General features: G+C 39.1%; 1 protein-coding gene across 6 annotated transcripts in view; it reads right to left on the reverse strand.

Moving 5' to 3' along the window:
• The window catches only part of MON2 (MON2 homolog, regulator of endosome-to-Golgi trafficking), a 59588-nt gene that overhangs the window by 24582 nt on the left and 14986 nt on the right, over window positions 1-20020 (reverse strand). For 5 of the 6 annotated variants that reach the window (XM_081022256.1, XM_081022251.1, XM_081022255.1 and 2 more), the window contains exons 3-20: window positions 19554-19681; window positions 18041-18172; window positions 16885-17014; window positions 15970-16067; window positions 14568-14693; window positions 13419-13613; window positions 12617-12741; window positions 12149-12288; window positions 10951-11104; window positions 9511-9746; window positions 8749-8830; window positions 7696-7877; window positions 6534-6646; window positions 3135-3239; window positions 2089-2169; window positions 1926-1999; window positions 1754-1844; window positions 1253-1354 (exon numbers count right to left, since the gene is read on the reverse strand). In XM_081022256.1, coding sequence (XP_080878382.1) covers window positions 1253-1354; window positions 1754-1844; window positions 1926-1999; window positions 2089-2169; window positions 3135-3239; window positions 6534-6646; window positions 7696-7877; window positions 8749-8830; window positions 9511-9746; window positions 10951-11104; window positions 12149-12288; window positions 12617-12741; window positions 13419-13613; window positions 14568-14693; window positions 15970-16067; window positions 16885-17014; window positions 18041-18172; window positions 19554-19640 — 2253 coding nt within the window. In that variant the 5' untranslated portion in view covers window positions 19641-19681. The remainder of the gene's footprint in view (window positions 1-1252; window positions 1355-1753; window positions 1845-1925; window positions 2000-2088; window positions 2170-3134; window positions 3240-6533; window positions 6647-7695; window positions 7878-8748; window positions 8831-9510; window positions 9747-10950; window positions 11105-12148; window positions 12289-12616; window positions 12742-13418; window positions 13614-14567; window positions 14694-15969; window positions 16068-16884; window positions 17015-18040; window positions 18173-19553; window positions 19682-20020) is intronic. The other variant, XM_081022252.1, reaches the window with a different exon arrangement.

Consider the following 20020-nt stretch of genomic DNA (forward strand, 5'->3'; position numbering starts at 1 on the left):
TGTTATCTACAACTAAACTTTTATTGACAACTTAAAAAGATTACATTTTACACAGACTGCAAATGTCTATGCATTTTTCTGTTAAGGTAATCCTGGCATTTTAGCCAGCCATGTAATAACTAGAACAGACAACTACTTTATCCTAATCATATAAAGAGCAATATTCCTATGTATCATCAGGATGCTTCCTTCACTAATTTGCAATTATGAAACAGCTTCTGACAAGTGATTCCCATAAGTGTTTCTATAGGATGGGATTACACATATGTGCACTTAAATCCATATATGACAAACCATTCATAAGCAGTTAAATAAGACTAATATTTGACTTATGAACAGACATGTGCATAATTTCTTCCCAGGTGATGACTATACTAGCACAAGTGACTTATTTGAAATAACTATGGTATGCATGAGAACATTGCAACTATGTAATGGAGTTTATCATGTGGATCCTTTCCAAACTAATCACCATCCTACCAGGAGGAAAAGTACTCAGGCACACACAGCCTTGGACCAAAAGTCCTTAGACAGCTCAATATTAGATATATCTGAGGAAGTGAACAACAAAGAGTCCTCTTTAATAGAGGTAAATGAATTCCGCCCTCCTGCTTCCAAGCTTCCAGCATTCTTTGCATGCACATTCTTTTTACAGTAAATATATCATGGGAAACTCCTAAGCCTGGAACTACAATGGAACATAACTGGTTACCAGGAAGAGTAGCTCCAGTCTCCATAGATGTCAAGGATACAATAAGAGGTGCCTTTTCATTTGAGATGATTAAAATCAGTTTGACAGCACCATCTCACTTACCTAGAATTAAGTCCAACTGAACACACTGGTACTACATCTGAGTAAACATACACAGGATTGCACTGTAAGTATTATGTTCCTCCGTCTACATTTTGTAATCTTTTCTAAGATACTACACCTTTATTTCTGCCTTTGCAGATGTACGCCTTTAAGTATGATATGTCAACTTGCCTTGGCTCTGCATTTCAACATCATCAAAACAGCTTGATTTAATATGAAGCTATAGAACCCACACTTAAATAGCATTGAGGGGAAAACAATGCAAATTCTATAAGAAACAAAAAATAATGTTGAAACAGAATAGAAAATAAGATGAAATTAAAAACCAATGTAGCATAACTGGCTTTCAAAAACAAACAAACAAAAAAACCCTTAAGTTTTAATACCACAGAGGAAAAATACAAAGGTTCACCTAATGGTTATAAAATTATTGTTTACCTCTAGGAGATGGCCAGTCAGTGGTCTCCATAAAATTTCAATCCTATGCATGTTAACTAGTCCTGTTTCGAGCAACTTAGCAACAGCAAACAGTGATGGCTCCTAAGCATAAACAGAATTCAAAACAGTCACTTGACTTAACAACCTATTGCATTATATTTTTCCATTTAAAGTATTTATACTCTGCATTTCTACTTCCTTAAAACAGCTCATTTTCTGAGTTAGTTCCTAATGCTAATCTTTCTATTTGCTGTTTCGCCACATTTTAATATGGTACATTTAAACTTAAATAAACAATTGCATTAGTGTACCTTCCTGTGAAGCTCACATATCATGTTGTTATAATGCCCTAAATTCAGTAGTAGAATCATTAGCACAATTCATTCTATATGATGCTGACTTAACAGATAATATATTGCACTGCAAGAAATTTAAAAACCAAAGCTAGGAGTTAGTTAATTTATAAAGCATGTCTGAAAACCAGAATAAAATATACCATACCTTATTATTACCATAAGCCATGTCCATCGCTTCCAGCGACAAGGAGCAAAGTGCATTTATTAAATGATGTAATGAAACATCATCTAGGTACCTGTGGAAAGGATCAATTATTAGAACGATTGCCAAAAGGGATTAGAAACAAACATTGTGATCTAAAAGTCAGTTCTCTTACTGTGAGCTTTCAAATAGCCTGGAAAGTATGTTGGAGATAACTGGTAAGTCAGTCATAACAGCTGTAGTTAGAACCTGAAAGGATACAATTAAATTATGTAAGCAAATGCGTAACATAAGAATACAATGTGATTTATTCTGCTACACAGTAAACAAATTCTTACGGTGCTAGGTCCTTCCACAGCTCTTCCAGGCTTCAAAGCACCTCCAACTCCAGGCTTTAAACCAAGAATCCATACAAGATGCTGAAATGAAAAACACATTTTTAAACTTAAGTGCTTGCATAAAGGTCCACGTTAAACATTAAACAAGAGTTTAAAACAATCTATGGTTTTATGTGAATGAGCAGAATGTGCCGCACACTTCACTACATTTCTGCAGTGCTTCTCTTTTGCATTTTGCTGTGCTGCACATGAAACAAGCCAAAGTTTGACTTGTTGTATTGTCCCAACTCAGGCTTGTGCTTTGTTTGACAAGAAACAAACCACAATTCTAGCTCTGGGCACGTAAGAGCAGCGTGCACCAACACACATCTCATTTACATTAAACAGGTTTTTTTGTTTTAAACTATGGGTTTGTGTGATATTCGAACTAGGCCATAAAAAATACTTTTCAAAGTTTGCACTTCTGTGACAAAGGACAGATCCACACCATACATTTAAAGCATATCCTATACACATTTAAAGCACATTACTTCCCCCAAGGAATCCTGGGGGATGAAGTTTGTTAAGGGTGCTGGCAATTGTAGCTCTATGAGGATGAGAGTACAGTTCTTAGGATTCTTTGGAGGAAGTCATGTGCTTTAAATGTGTGTGGGGTGTGCTTTAAATGTATGGTGTGGATCTGCCCAAAGTGTATTACATGCTAATATTACAACTTTAAAAATTCTACTTGAATCCTCCAGCTGTATTGTGTATGGTTTTTCCCCAGCTCGAATATGGTACTTGGCTACCTTCATTACAGTTGTGGGTACATTTCATTTAGTCACAGAAAGATAAGGGAAGCAAAAAGCTCATTTGCTGAAGTGCTCACCATGTTCATGGAAAGCTACAAAAATCGCCATGCTTTAATTACAAAAAGTTTGAAAAGCACAGTTGTGTGGGGCTGACTTGCATCATGGAAGGAATTTCACTCAAAGAGAATATCCACCCAAGAAGTTAAAACAAAATGCAAGTCAAGAAAGGTAAATCAAGCATTAACCATTACTCACCTGGAGAGTAGCTAACACAAGTTGCCAGGATGTACCAAGGACAGCTCCATGACAATGAGCCAAGCTAAGTAATGTCCTCATGCACTGTATATTCTTAGAAGTAAGCTAGGAGAGCATTTAAACAGTTAGAATTTTCGAAGTAGAGAAAATAATAGCATTTGTGGAAAAAACGGTAATAGCAAACACGATGGTGGAAACCCTGCAATCCGTTCTTTTATTTCCCCCCTCTGTCTAGACCTACATGTATGTGATTAATTTACATTGGAGTTAAATTACAGCAGCTAAATGACACTGGAAGAACCTAACCATTTTAATTCATTCAAACCTCTTAATCCTTCTATTTCAACATGCAAATCATTATGATAGCTAGTTTGTCCTACTATTTTCTACTCTTCAAGAGAAAATGGGGCAGAAAAAGAAGATTCTCCTTTCCAACTGGAAACATGCAGACCAGGATACAAAAGAATGTGTTGAAGTAAAACCTGCATATACTCAGTGAAATTCTTGGCATCCTTTATTTATTTATTTGAGGTTTTACTTAAAGTTTTAAAATTTACTGGACAGATAACTGATATTGCGAAACAGAAACAGCTATTGTTTGAAGAAAATTTTTTTCACAGCCTTTCTTCAGCATGGTCCCATTGACTTCAATGGATGCAGAACTCCGGGTTATAAGCAAACATTTGCCACTCAGTCTACACAGAGAATGCAAATTGTACATTGCATTTGTTGCACTGATATTGTGAATTTTAGTACAAGGCTGGTCTTTTGAAACTTTGTCGAAAAGAGCATTTATTCTGGCTGGTAGATTCATCTACATATACAGGATATCTAAGAAAAATATTGTTAACTTTAAGGAATTATTTCTAGAAATCTGAAACATCCTTCCAGTGCAGAAATTATGTTTATATTTGCAACTAGTAAATTAAAACAACCTCAATCTTAACCTAGCACCACAAACTCACTGTGTATCTCCTATAAGCTCATGAATGTTTTACTATATCTACCTGTATTATCCCATTAATAGTAAAACGTGGTCTTTCAAGATTTTAGGAATGAAACAGCAATCTCCTTCTCAATTTGGTCATATTGAGAGTAGCAGTAGGGCTAAGTTAGACAGCTAAAACTTAAGGATAGTATGGAACTGCAGTTTCTTTTCTCCTTAACCGTTGTTAGATATTCAGACCACAGAATTCACAGTAACAAATGGAGGTATATGGAATGATAGCAAGAGGGGACACAAAACAAAACATGAAAGAGGCAAGACTCATCCAAGAAAGAATCAGTGAACATTATAGCAATATAGAATGACCACCCACTTCACCAGCACTATAATAGAAAAGGGAAGGTTAAGATCCAAAGCAGCAGGATGGATTCTAATGTAAGGGAGCACAGGAACAGCAATCCAGCCATAATGAATGGGTATTCTTCAAGTTAGGACAAATTATTTTGCTACCAAAATACCGGTAAGCAAGGCAAGAGAAAGCAACAAGAGGCAAGTTACTTACCTCGGGAAACTCTTAAAAGGACTAATAGAGAGTAGCAGAAATTGTATACTGTAAAAGAGGCGGGAACGTACTCTATCCAGTCAGCTTAGAAAGGAAACCAAGGCTCCTAACCTAGCACTGGTTTCATAGAAGTAGATGTCTGATGGAAGAACAGGCAGGAAGGGCCCAGAACAATCATCTACAGTGACAATGAAAGTCCCAAGCCTGGGCACTCTGGCTTGTCTCATCCAAAATGGCCACCTGGCTGCTGGGAGGGTACCTGAAGAGATGGGTGTGTAGCTGGGCTCCCCCTTCTCTGCATGCAGGAAACAGGGGGGAGAGGAAGGGAAGGAAGCTGGTGCAAATTTTGCTTCTGCTGGGTGGCTGTTCCTCGTAGTAGATTGGTGAAAAAGGAAAACTAAGGGGGAAAACATGGATGAAGCGGCTTGACAGACAAATGGTACAAACAGGAAGAGCAGACAACAGACACACAGGAAATGTCTAAGTTCATAAGCCATGCCCATAATCTAACTATAAGCACCAGTTCCAACATTAGGTCATATTCTAGCATAGCCATGCAACAAAACAGTGCTACAAAGACAGGAGCAGGCTGGGTTCCCCAAGCATCCCCGTACTTGTCCCCGTATAAGTGAGCGGCTGACATTCAAGGAGGAGAATGCACTTTAAAAAGACCCTGAAAGGGACTGAGGTGGGGACCTGGGAATGTTTCAGTTTCTAATCTGGGGATATATACAAACTGAAATGTGAATACAAATTAACTGAAGTATTCACCCAAACCTATATAAATGCTTTGTGTAATTATTATATTGCTGAAAATAGGATGAATGTAAGTCCATGGCAAGCAAGCCAAGATTCCAAAAGCTGATTCATATCTTTTTTGTTCGTAAAAGAATGTCTGCTTCAAAACGCATGAAAAGCACTGAGTGCAAGATTTCTTATTTGGACATATGGTTTGGAAAGCCGCCATGTACAACTCCCCGACTGATATATTTAGAACACGTTCTATGCCACCATTCATACGTTATGATGTACGCAAACTTGCAACACAAGATTAATAGTACAATCCAATGTTTAATGGGATAAGTATGTTTAAGGTTTGCATGCTTAGGATGACATGCAGCTTGCTTGTGCACATGAGACTTCCCATTCCTGTCCTTCTCCCTGCAGGCCCTGCTCCCCTACTTCTGCTCTGAATGGAGGACCCTCCAGAGTACATGTGGGAGGGAGAGAAAGGGGAAATCCCTTTGCATCTGCTGGTGCAGATCTTGTCCATAATCTTTTTGTTGCTAGACAACCTTTATCCCGAAAGCTGTCACAATATAAGATAGTCTGTTTTTCAATGTTTTATTGTGTTTTTATATATGCTGTAAGCCGCCCACAGTGGATGGGAAAACCCAGCTGATGGGCAGACTATAAATAATAAAATTGTTGTTGTTGTTGTTGTTAAATTATATATGTTAAGTGGCTCCATCTTTGCACATAAATTAAGATACCAACCACTGGAATTCTGCTAGATACTTTTTGTAATCTGGGTGCTTTTCTAAAAGCTGCAAAATTAGATGCTAATATTTTAAACAACATGAACTGAATTGCTAACATTCTTAAATATTGGTGACCAAAACTGGGCACAGAGGAGGCCCTTTCAGTTAACTGAAATCAGTGGGACATTTCATTGACACACAAAGGTAATTAGGTATGCGGCATGCATCTAAAATATTCCTGCTAAGTCTCTCAAATCCAATTCCACATTACTTTCTTTTACTACATGCTTACTCCAATATATCCGCTGGACTATGGGGCAGATGCGTCACTGGACTTTTGAGATAAAAGTGAAAGTCTAGTAAAATTAAACCATCAAATAAGAAAATGATATTTACAAATTATATTTTACCATTACTGTTCCCTGTGGTTGGAGAGCGAGTGGTTGTCCTACTGCTACAACTTGCTGGTGAGACTCACTTGATGGACTAATCATCTGAACGTTCTGCCCCTGGATGGAATATGCTAAAAAGCAAAAGAAGAATTCTAAGATTTTAGTTATAAGATACAGACTTCACCTTCCCAAGACAGAAATTTTGGGCAATTCCCACCTCTCACTACTGCACCCAGAAAGGTTCCCAAACCCTCTGGAAGAGAGTGGGGCCTGCTGCCGTGAATTTCAGGGAGACGCTGGCAAAAATTGCCTGTCCCCAGCAGAAGCAACCCTTGACCGCAACTCTCCTCAGAAGTTGCCTTCGCCTGAGGGAATAAAGCCTGCATCTAACCCTCTGAAAAGGATATGAAGTTTGAAAATACACACACATAGAAGTAAATTTACTTATTTAAGTTACCAACACCAAACTATTTTTAGGATGGTAACAGAAGTAACATTTGATACATTATATTTATTTCTAAAAGGGCAAATAGTTAATCCCTTTAAAAATCACAAGAGGTAAAGTAAAAAAAAAATTTTTTTCAGTAATTCCACCCCATATCACTGATTTTCATACAGGAAAAGGACACCCATGTATATTAAAAAAACCCAAGAAAATATATTAGAAAAAAATTAAGGGAATATAGTTGCTCTAAATGCTATTTTAAAAGCCATTTCTTTTTAAAACTGGGTTATAGTCACACTTATGGTCTGTGGCAGATATGAAGATTATGCTGTACCTAAAGTTCTTAATACAATTTCCATTACATTTAAAGCTATAAATATTATTTTCAGTTTATAACAGGAATCAAGCTGCAAGGCTATAAAAGGGGTGAAGAACAGAGCACTCATGTGGGCTGTTAATGTGGTTCTGTCTCTGAAAGAAAAAAAAAAAAATACTACTCTTTCAGGATCAAGCTATATCTCAAGTGGCTGTAGATAGGGAAGACCAGATTATTTCACATTAGACTATGGTTCACCTCAAACACTTCCATAGCATCATATACCATTCTGCCAAGCACTTGTTTATCAAATATGTGTCTGGAAAAGCAAAAATTTTCAACCACATTATTGCTGTTTGCTTATAATTGTGTATGCTCTTGTTTACAAGAAGAAAAGTAAGACCAAATAATATCCTTACATTTACCAGAAAGTACAGCAGTAGTAGTGTTCAGCACAGTTAGGGCGTAATGAGGAGGCAGGGAACCTTTGCAAATGGCAGTAATGAAGGCATCTCTTGATGTTACGAGACCAAGTTTTCCACACAGTGCAGCCATAGTCAATTCTGCTTTTAAAATATTTTCTGTGGCAGCTTCATCAGTGCTGAAATAGTACAAATAAGTAAAAGGCATGATTCATACATATAAGAAGAAGCCGAAAAGGGAACACTCATGCTTACACATTTACTATGAGGAAAAAATTCTATGGAAATATTCAAAAAGGATCAGCAGCCATGTTGGCCCTTGGGGGGGTGGGGTGGGTAGAATCAAAAATTCATAGCAGGTTACTAGGACTAACCAAAATGTCACAAAACGCTGACAAAAAAATTACTATAAAGATACAGGAGACATTTAACTGATCAAGTTTTTTAAATAACACCAGTTTTATAATACCGTATAACACCAGTTTTATAATAACGTATTCTTAAAATCTACACATTTCAGAGATGCAGAAAAAAAGGATTTTTTTCTAAACCATATTGATTTGTAAATGGACTGGGGATTAACACTTTTAATGTATAACAATATTTTTAACTGATTCATTTGCTATTTATCTGTATTTTAAATCCCCGTTGTTAGTCAGTTTGACTGATTGGCAAACTGTTTGTTGTAAAAACGTGAAGAATAAATAAATAAAGCTGTCTTTTAAGAGTAAACAAATCATTTCCACACAGCTGTGCCATGCATGCTTATAACTGAAGCACTGTAAAGCTAAGTAAATAATAAAATATTACTGCAGAGAAAAAAAAAGGCCCATATAATATTCTTAACATCCAATAAATCTATTACTGAGTCACATCCAATCTTTTATACTTTCTCCCCTCAACGTATAATTATGTCTTCTTTAGTATTTGGGAACTCTGCTACCTCGGTACTCAACGCAGTTGAGGTTCTAGGTTTCAAACTTGTTTCAAACCCAAGGTAAGAACAGAAAGCTCTGAAGAATGAAGCATAATTGTAAACTGACTGAATACCTTGCATCCAGAAGTAAAGACAGTGCAGCAAGTAGACCACACCAGCATGCGTTCACCATTTCTTCCCAAACTGCTCTGCTGACTTGGGAGAGGAGGATGAGAGTAATTTTAAAACAACATTTAGTAACATGAATACAGTATAGCAGACTCACTTTCTGATGCATTTTTCTTTTAGTATATATATATATATATATATATATATATATATATATATATATCCCATTTCCAGTCTACTAGACATTCCCAGTAAGTTGGTACAAGACAGGCTATAAGGCAGACTGGGTTCACTTGGACTACCTTTCCACTCTACAGTTTCAGAGTCAAATATGGCTGCCATGAATAACAGCAACAGCCTGGCTGGGGGGTGTGACAAATTATCTAATGAGGACCATAGCTTTGTCTGTCAGGGCAAGTTTTCAAGAGAAAATCCAAGATCCAAAAAAACTATTTTAGGCACCTTAGTTCAGTGGGGTTTTTTTGAAAAAGCAGACATATATACATGTTCTTAGAACTTATAATAATGCAAGGCAGCTACAAAAATGGGGATGAGTAGGAACCAAAACAAGCATTCCTTTTGAAAAACTAGGAAGAGGGGCAATAAAAAGAAAGAAGTAATTTACTTTCAGTTAAAAAGTGAAGGTGAGGAGGAAGTAGAGCTCACCTACACACAGAAATACCTACACCAGGTCCTATACATCTGTAAGCAGCTTTATATTACTTTCCTTTTATTAACCTTGACCAATACCAATCACTATCACATACCTGTTTCTTTGTCAGTTTGGTCGGATGCTGAATTAAAATCTTGCAGGTCTGAGGACTGTGTCGGTGAAGACTGTGTATCGGCTGTTGTTACTTGACTCTCCATTTCAACCTGTCCCAATTCTTCCTCGATCATGTTAGTGATGCCACGGACAAGATCCAGTAAAGAATGGAATGCTACTGACATGGCATAGCCTTCAGGAATTGTGGGTGGCTCAACTTTGTCCAACATCTCCAGGCTAAGTTTGGGGCGGGGATTAAACAAATAAATGTAAGCAAAAGGAATAATATGCCCTTGGTACCCATCGCTTAGCTAACAAAATACTCTGTTGCAAATATCACAATTTGCAAAGCAAACCAAATATCAGATTAACATTAGAACTGAAATATTGCTGTAAAACTGAGGTTTCTTACACTGATACTAGTATACTATGTGCAATCATAGTTAATTGCTCCAAACATCAATGCTCAAAGGAGAGCTAGCTCCCTAAACCTTTCAAATATTTCCCAGATGTATTCACTTACATTGCAATCCTATGTATGTTTACTTGGAAGTTACTGCCAGAGGGCTGGTTTGCACATAATACTAAACCATGTTTTAGCACTATGTAAATAAGCTTTACTGAAAATGGAACAGGCTCTCAAACATCCTCCTCCTCCACCCGCACAGTTGGGAAGCCAAGATTCCTTTCTATTTTAAAGATGATTGGCTTAGCATTATATGTAAACCAAGAATCCTGGTTTAAATTAAGCAATGATAAGTTGCTAAACAAGCCAGTTTTGTGGTTTGAAGTCTTCCTCCGCCCCCCACGCACTTGGAATCATTGTGCTTTGTCCACATAGTGCTAAAGCATTGTTTACCATTGCATGTGCATGAGCCAATTGTGTCCAATGAGGCTTGTTTCTTAGTGTGTTAGTAAGCATTTCAATCATCTGAAAGCCTACAGAAATGCAGGCATTCAATTTATTTATACAGATTAAAAAAAAATCTACCTTACAAATATAAATTATTCAACACTACAACATATATCTGTGCTGGTAATTCCTTAGGGTCACTGGAGGTACTTTTTAACAGTTATGTTTGCCTTCTGATGTCATAACTAAAGAAACACACTATAATTATAAACCATCCCAAGACTTGAACAGCAACCCAAATAAACAGAGCCTAATAAGAAACCAGAGGAAGTATGTACTGAAAGGAGGTTAGGGCACCACAGAAAAGTAATTTCTAATCCATCTGGAGAAGAAACAGATCTGAGGCACAATCAAGAAAGAAACCAATACACAGACACGATCAGAACGACTCCAAGTGCCCACCAGGGTAGCACTTGCCTGATGCTACCCAGGGCTGTTTCCAGAACAGATCTTCTCCATATTCCTGCTTAGTTACAACTACTTAGGATCTGGCAAATTCATGGTTTTAAAGATCAATACTTTACTTACTAGGTCGCTTTAGCACTGCCCTGTGTTGACACGCTGAGGATGGGTATCCAGGTTCCTCTGTATTCAAAAGCAGGCAAGACTGTCACACTTCCACCCATCCCTAACATTCCGGGATTGGTCTGTGCTGAGGCTGTACCACCAGGCACGCTTCCTCCTATACAGTGAATCAAGTGGGGGAATTAACTGCACTTCAACATTAATTTAATTAGTCAAACGCAACATACCGTATATACTCAAGTATAAGGCAACCCGAATATAAGCCGAGGCACCTCATTTTACCACAAAAAAATGGGAAAACTTATTGACTCGAGTATAAGCTGGTTCACAAACCTGGTGGTGGTGGCAGTGGTGGAGGAAGAACAAGCAGCCCAAAAGGGCTGCTTTCGGGCTGCTCGTTCCTCCGCCGCTGCCGCCAAAGGCGGCGGAGGAGGAAAGAGCAGCCCAAAAGGACCCTCACTCGAGTATAAGCCGAGGGGGGCTTTTTCAGCATAAAAAATGTGCTGAAAAATTTGGCTTATACTCGAGTATATATGGGAACCCTTTTTCTTAATATCATTAAGACAACATTCCTATAAGCAAAGGTTATTCAAACAATGTTTTATCCATCTGTTTTGAATGCCCCCTCCTGGCCAATCTTTTCCAGTGCATCTTGCATTTCATTAAAGATGTCTTACCGACACCAGTGGAGATACACTGAAAAGCTAAAGTCACTCAGAGCTCAGAAATTTAAAATATTAGCAAATTAAACCATTCAAAAGTTATGAGATGCAGCATATGCATTAAGATTTTGAGGTATTTGCTGAAACAGGCGCTGGCAGGGTTAGCCCAGGGCATTTTGCCACTAGAGGGAAAATGGGAAATGCTGCCTCCACACCTCCGCCACCTTCACCTGCTGAGGAACCTGCTGCATGGCTGTCCTGGCCCTGGGTGCTGGTATGGTGGTTTAAAAAATATGACAGCTTTAACTGTTTGATATGATAGGCTTCATGCCTTCCATTCAGAGTTACAGAGTATGGCTCTATGCAAGTTCTTCTAAAAGGCTTCATTTTACCGTTTGCAAGAATGATCAAGTTATCATTCTCATGAATACAACTCATAGTACTAATTGAGCTAAATAAATAAAATGTTTATTGAAACCAGTACTCCTAAGAGGGAATGACTGATAAATGGCTCAAAATAGTCCTAGGGGCTAGTTTACCTGTTTGGTTTGTTGCAGCTGATGCATTCCCTGTATTTGGTACGAGAAACAGTGACTGAATAAATGATCCCAGAGCATTCACGATGTCACGGAATACCTTAGTTGAATGCTGCTTCATATCGTAAGACTGACAGAAGGACCTGTTACACAATTCGGACAGAGTAAAAATGCAGTTATTTAGAAAATGCTTTTGTGACTTCATCAGTGACTCTACATTATAAAACACTCTTTCTTATACTGATTGGAAAGAGTATGTGGTAGACACAGAAATGCTTCATGTTCTACAGGACAACGTTTAAATGCTAGAATTTAAAACAAATTTAAGGATATTAAAATCAGTGACCCATTATTTGTATACATGCACACCTAACACAATACCTGTACACTGTTATTTTATTTATCCAAATATTTTATCGAAAGCATTACTTCAATTGGTATATGGTATATCAACTAATATACTTCCACTACCTTAATAACTGAGGTTGCACACAAAGTCTGTGTATCGATTCTACGGCAACAGCTCTTAGCCACTGAGGTTTGTCTGCATCCAGAAACTTCACAAGCAACGATAGAAAGATCTCACATTCAGTTACCTAAACAAAAATACTTTCATTAATTAAAAGAAAATTCTGAACTAGGCATCCTTTCCCTTAACATGGAATTTCTGCTACTAAGGCAGGGCCCCTCCCTGCAAATGTTTGCACTTGCAATTTGGGGAGAAGGGCTATTTGGCACAGTCCCATAGCAAGGAAGCTAATAGCACTTGTGGGGCTAGAGAAAGGGGAGGATGGGGTAAACTGGAAAGGAATAGTTTGCTGTTCCAGTTACACATTCTTAGGCTTAGCTACAGGCTCAGTGGGAACAAGAGGGTGGTGGCAAAGGGACAAGCCGAACTTTGAGACAGTATATGAAGGAAAGAAGAGGTGGAATAAATAATTTTCTATAGCCTAACAATTTCTGAACAACTAAAGATTGAGGGGAAGCATTATCCTTAGGTTATTCTGTTATCAAGGCGTTACAGTATTGCCACGGTCCTCTTTAGGCATATGTGTCTGCAGTTTCACCTCCCTCAAGTCAAACAGAGGACTATTGGTGTGACTATTTCCTAGCATAACCAGGGATTATTTGTATGCTGACAGCTAAGAGAAAAGATTGTGAAGAAGCCTGTTCTACATTGAGCTCCCTTAAAATTCAGGGGGGAAAACCACATTTTGCATGGTATTTAAGACTTATCCTGTGCATAATAGTGATATTAAAACCGTCCTCTTACCAGTAAACTATAAAACTGTTTGATCAAAACGGAAACTACTCTCAAAAGGCGCATGCAGATCGGGAAATATGGTTTTTCCACTGGTGCTGGTGAAGATGAAGTACTGGAACCTTGTCTAAATTTTATATTTGGTGAGAAGAGCTTTATCACTAGTGGACAGACCCTTTCTTTAAGGAGGAAGCTGAATTCTTGATGCTGGAAAATAAAAGGACACTGTTAGAAGGCTAACTAATTTTATATCTATCTATCTATCTATCTATCTATCTATCTATCTATCTCAATCATTAAAGTTTAGGAACACAGGCTTATACTAGGGACCTCACCAACCTTCCACAGTAACCCCTTTGATACCAAAGGTGGGGAAGCAAAATTGATGGACTTTTAAATCCATTGATGAACTTTTAAAGTCTGATGGTCATTCACACTCCAGCACTGCCCACTGCCCCCTTGCCCTTTAGATAATCCCCCCATGGGTAGTACTGCTCATTCTGTTGCTCTAAAGTTAACCAAAACACAATCTAAGTATTAGGTTAAGAGGCACCAATCATACAGATGCCAAAGATACAGATGTTAACAAAAATGGCCGAGTCTTTCCTATTTCAGAAACAAAGGCCTGGATCTTAACTGAGCTTCTGCTGGCAGGAGCATCCCAAGCTGAGCTTTGCTCACATGAAGCTCCTGTCAGTGAAAGAAGCAGTAGGGCAGGCATAGGCAAACTCGGCCCTCCAGATGTTTTCAGACTACAATTCCCATCACCTGACCACTGGTCCTGTTAGCTAGGGATCATGGGAGTTGTAGTCCCAAAACATCTGGAGGGCCGAGTTTGCCTATGCCTGCAGTAGGGCAACTTTCACTAATTCCCCCTCCCTCCAATAGTCTCTCGTGCTTCCAAAAAATCAACTCTGGAAGGTTGGAAGAGCTATGGAACAGCGTAAGAAGCAGCGCAGGAGGATGGGGGGAAATCAGCAAAAATGGCCTCTTCCCTCACTTTCCAGGAGTGGATCCCACATGCAGATATTGGCCCCATCTGTGAAAAGGAGCCCTTCCCTTCACAGGTGTCTAGTTAGGACCCCCAACCACAATATATATAGTTTCTAAAGTCTTTGTAGCTGAAATTCCCCTCCCCTTTCTAAAAACAAAAGCACTCACTTGTAAAAATACTTGCGGGAAATCATTGAGGACTGACTCAAGCAGTTCCAGACCAAATGTCCGGGTCATTTCTGTCATGCCTACAAGCCAGTAAGGTGCATCAGCATTAACCAGCTGACAAAGATCCTAAAAAAAACCAACAACACTCTTGTACTTTTATTCTCAGGAATCAGCCTGGAAACCTTCCCCCCCCCCCCCCCAATTTTCACCCAGTCTTTACTTTGCCATGTAATTCACCATATGGAATTTTTAGACATACCATCAAACCATACTCTGGTATTAACACGTCTGAGTTTCAGTCACTCCTTCCTCGTTCACATACACAATCCTCTATATCCTTTCCTGGTTTGAGGAAGCTACTATTTGCCTAAAGAAGCCTACTATACTTTGTGATTGCCTTGCAAATTGAGTCTAGAAATGGGATCTGTTCTTCATTTTTATCCTGTTTTTCAGAGAAGGGCAAATCATAGTTCAGATGATGATGAACTGTAAAGGTAAAGGGACCCCTGACCGTTAGGTCCAGTCGTGGCCGACTCTGGGGTTGCGGCACTCATCTCGCTTTATTGGCCGAGGGAGCCGGCGTTTGTCCGCAGACAGCTTCTGGGTCATGTGGCCAGCATGACAAAGCCACTTCTGGCGAACCAGAGCAGCACACGGAAACGCCGTTTACCTTCCCGCCAGAGCGGTACCTATTTATCTACTTGCATTTTGATTTGCTTTTGAACTGCTAGGTTGGCAGGAGCAGGACTGAGCAACGGGAGCTCACCCCATTGTGGGGATTGGAACCGCCGACCTTCTGATCGGCAAGTCCTAGGCTCTGTGGTTTAACCCACAGCGCCACCCAGTCCCTTATGATAAACTGTAGTTTGCCTTAAATCAGGGCTGAATGCAGGCCCGTGTTTTGCCAGTCCATGATTTTGCATTGCATTAGAACCAGCATTATATCTGAATCAGTCCATTGTTAAGAAATTGCATTTGCCTTTATTTAATTTCATTATTCTGTCCAGCAATTTAAATCCACCAGTTAGATAGTACTGTTTCTTTTTAAGTTTCTGAAAACATTGAGACTATCCTGACTTTCATCTATGCTAAACACATCCAAACCTTTAGCTTCTCAAATTGCTCCCTTTTACCATCTCTGTAGCTCCTCCGTATATTGAGCTCTATAGCTTTTAGAGATGAGCAGAAGAATTATGTCCAGCATGCTATGCTTTTCCTCCATAATATTAAGAATGCTCTGTGTACGTTAACCTTTTCTCTCTCTTCAAAATGCTTGCATCATATTATCTCTCAAACCAAAAGTAACAAATGACTATTGACTGATCTCAGAAGCTTAACTTTGTACATAAATTAGACTGTATACAATAAAAAGAACGACAAGAATTCAAGTAAGTTCCAATACCTGAAAAAGCATATATGCATCTTTAGCACATGGTTTCAAGGTGCTGACAGATCTTCTGTTACTGTTTCCTTGAATTCCTATTGGTTGCTCTATAATATCTGTACAAAACACAGATCCAGTTCAGAAACACAATGTTAAGAAAGAATGCATGGCTGTTCAATTATATATATATATTAACTAAGGCTGATGCAGCAACTTGGGGGTTTTAGCAGGTGCTTGTGGTCGACACCAACATTCCCCCCCAAAGTTGCTCTCTCTCTCTTCCCTCTTGCTACTGCCGGGTAGAACAGAGTTGCATTTAGTTACTTTTCCAGTTTCAGAGATGTGACAAGTAACATTCAGAAGGCATGTAGTAGAGAACTGGCAATCAAGAAGCACATTTCTCCAACTAAACACAAGGTAAAAAGCATGACTTGCAGTTACTGAACAACCTGCCAATTCAAAGCCTACATCAGACAGCTTCATTAAAAAACACACACGATGCAACACTGAAATCCCCACTCATCTCAGCATACCCTATGCAGGATTGCTGTGACGATAAAATGGGATAATCTTTGACCTGGCCCTCCCAATTCCTCAGATGAAGCCAGTGGCGGAGCTTCATGCTCCGGCACTGGGGGGGAGGGGCGGAGAGCAGGTGGGGGCAGGGCTGGGGCACATCCTGGGGGCGTTGTGCCCAGTGCGGGCGGGAGGGCAGCCATGATGGCACCCCACTGGGATCGCACTGCCAGGGGCAGTGCGCTTCCCCTGCATTCCTCTTCCTCCGCCAGTGGATGACGTGCTATACACTAATCTATTTCCTTTTAGAATCAGGGTACTGCTATATTGGGCTCCACCTACTTATAGCAAACAGACTTTTGCTATAAGTACCAAATGTTATGTAATATTTTAATTGCAATACAAACACATACCCACCTTTATAGTGGTCATCCTCAGCAACGACTCTTTCGAAAACAACAGTAACTACTTGCCGTACTGTGGCTGCCGCAGTATTATTTGTGATATTGTCTTTTGTGAAGTGCAACCGAAAGCAAAGGACAATTGCCTAAAACAAATTTAAACAGTACTCATTACACAACCCAAATAATAATCAAAGCGAAGGTGTAGAAATGATAAGTTTCTAAAACATGAAGTAAGTTGAATTTAAAGATGTTTAAGTTTCCGCCATCCTAAAATGCATCTATCTTGGAAACTGGCTCCTCCTTTATGTTTCATCAAAAGCCTCTTCACATGTGAAAAGAAAAATAATAATGTACAAGTCACACGATTGCTTCAACACTTTCATGTCAAGAATGCCTCAAGGATGCCCCTCTGACTGTCACCCGTGTGCCAAGTACAAACAGCAATAATACAAAGAGACACTCTCAGACAGCCTCACAACTGTGCAGCTCTCTTTTACTGAAAACTTGATCCAAACTATGCATAATCCGATCACCATAGCTGACATAACTTTTAATGGATGAGATTAAGTAGTTGCAGCATAATTTTGATAAGCTTGTAGTTTAACTCAACATTTTATTTTGCCAGCTTTAAAACATTTTACATTGCCCAGAAACCTAATTTATAATCTAAGTGTAAAATGATATTGAAAACTTTTTCGGCAAAAGCTCAGATGAAGAACAAATATATTTTGGTCCTTTTCTTCCATGATGCCCACCTGAAGGATTACTCTCCTATTTGCCAGAAAAGGCAATTTGCCAATTGCGAAAAGGGCCATCTTGCATTCCCCCCCGATTTTGCTAATTCATCCACACTAATGAAAGACCTAAATGATCCTTTTCCTAATATTGCTATTTGTGATTGCTATTATTAAGGAAACATAGGAGAACATGGGTCACTCTGAGTCTTTTCCTGAGAAGAATTTCAAAGCTAAGGTATTACTTGAACAGGCCTGTAGGTATTGTGTAAATAAGCCACACTGGTTTGCCATTTTTCTGAATATTTCTTTGGTGTACAATGAAAGACAGCCTGTGAAACTTATTTGAGATTCACCATGGAATTTTCAAGATCAGCTCATATTTATTGGTTAACATATAATGAAATACCACAATTTGATTTATACAGTGCCTACCTTAGAAAGTGCTTCATCATGGACAACTGTATTGGTTGTTAATAATACAAGGACCGTCTGAAGAAGCTTGAGTTCTTCAAGGCTATTTTCCATCAGTTGCCAAAGCATATTGATAACATTTCCAGCAGCAACCTTGGGAACAAAAATTGAGATGGGCTATTCGATGCCAAGATACTATGTGAGGGGGAAATGACTATAGAAGTGTCAATCATTAATTCTATCATACTTAATAAATATTGAAAATGCTTTTTCACTCTGTAAAGATCTGCAGGGGATCACCTCAATATGTTCTTTTCTTTCACTGACCTTTTAAGAAGGCCCCAATCCACCTCTACTGGAAGCAGGGCTGCAACTCACTCAGCCTACCCAAGAAAGAGGTGGGGAAGGGAAAAACTGCTACCACCTGGGAATAACAAAGCACTTTTGGAACTACTGAGATTAAATAGCCCAGAGGCAGCAGTCATAGAAGAGAGGGAGACTGGCTTGCAGAAGAAAAAGCAAAGGCACATAATCTCTTAACCCTTCTTCCCCTGATAGCGGGGAGGGTCAGGGAACCCTGCTAATAGGCTTTCCTTCCAGCTCAACTCCTTAAGGAGAGAATACCATGAGACTGGTTCACTGCATGTGACCCTAGAGGGTCCCAAGAAGGACAACTTGACCTGTCACTCCTCAAACTTAATAGCCTGAAGAAAGGAATACTAGGGTGCCATGGAGCTTAGAAGCTGGGGAGAGTCAGCAAGTGTGATGGGTCCACCAGCAGTATTGTGTGAGGACTCAGCACTGTGCGAGACAAGATGAGGTCACTGAAAAGAGAATTTTTATTTGTGTGGGAATTTCATTCCCTGGGTGAGTGGTAAGTTGTACCAGCAGCCAAAGCCTCAATAAAGCTAGAGCAGCTGACCGTTTTGCATTATAATCCTAAAGTGTAAGGCTTGGTGTAATTCTCCTGGGTGACTTGCATACACCTCCCCTTCCCCTCAGTTTTCAAGTTGTGCTACACCAACATCAATGTTAACACTAGCCAGAGAGACCTTAAACTGCAGTTTGTGTACCAGCGTCTAACCGTGACTCAACATGGTGCCGTAGGTATATTTATATGTTTATGCTGCCTTTACGCTAGCATAGTTCAGGACACATGACTCATCCCCTACCAACTCCACTTTATCCTCACAACAGGCCTGTAGAGTAGGTGAGAGTTGGCAAATGGTTCAAAAATATTCAGTGAGCTTCATGGCTGAGTGAGTCTCCTCTAACCTCAACACTTAACATACTACACACCATACTAACTCTCATAATGCTAAATACATTTCATCTGAAAATAAAACTGAAGGGGAATGCTCCTGCAATAAGCCACCCCTAATAATCCCTCTGGGGTAGTGTTACATCTACACTTATCCTAAAGGCTATGCCTAGTCAGTTATCTTATTAGGATGCTCTAATTTTTTTAATGATTCTTCAGCTATGTAAATTAGGCAACACTTCCATACCATTACTTGACTACCCCAAGTCTTACCTCTGAAACAACTTCATGAGACATGAGCCTTTGTATAGCTGCTAGACATAGTTGGGTGATCTTTGGTTCTTTTGTTCCACAACCCATTAGAAAAGGCTGAACCACTTCTGAGCTGTTCTCTTTCAAGGCTTTCAAATGGAGAAAAAATAAATATACAATATCACAAGTCTGCAGCTTTGATTAATAAAGAAAACCATCTGTTGAAAATTAATATAATTATAGTGGTATTTCATGGAAAATATATATAAAAGAGATGGAAAGAGTTACAAATTTGGAACTTTTACTTTAATTTTATATCCACGGTAAGAACCTTTTGGAGCAGCTGCTTGAATCTTCTTTCACCTGCCTGTTTGCACAGCATTTACTCCTTGCATTCACTTTGCTTTCCAAGCCTCTGAATTACCCCATTCTCATACACCATATGCAATATTCTACTGACTCTTCTATGTGCCCAATTTGTCATGGGC

This window comes from Podarcis pityusensis, assembly GCF_964106645.2.
Source record: "Podarcis pityusensis genome assembly, chromosome: 10".
In the NCBI taxonomy this organism is placed as follows: domain Eukaryota; kingdom Metazoa; phylum Chordata; class Lepidosauria; order Squamata; family Lacertidae; genus Podarcis; species Podarcis pityusensis.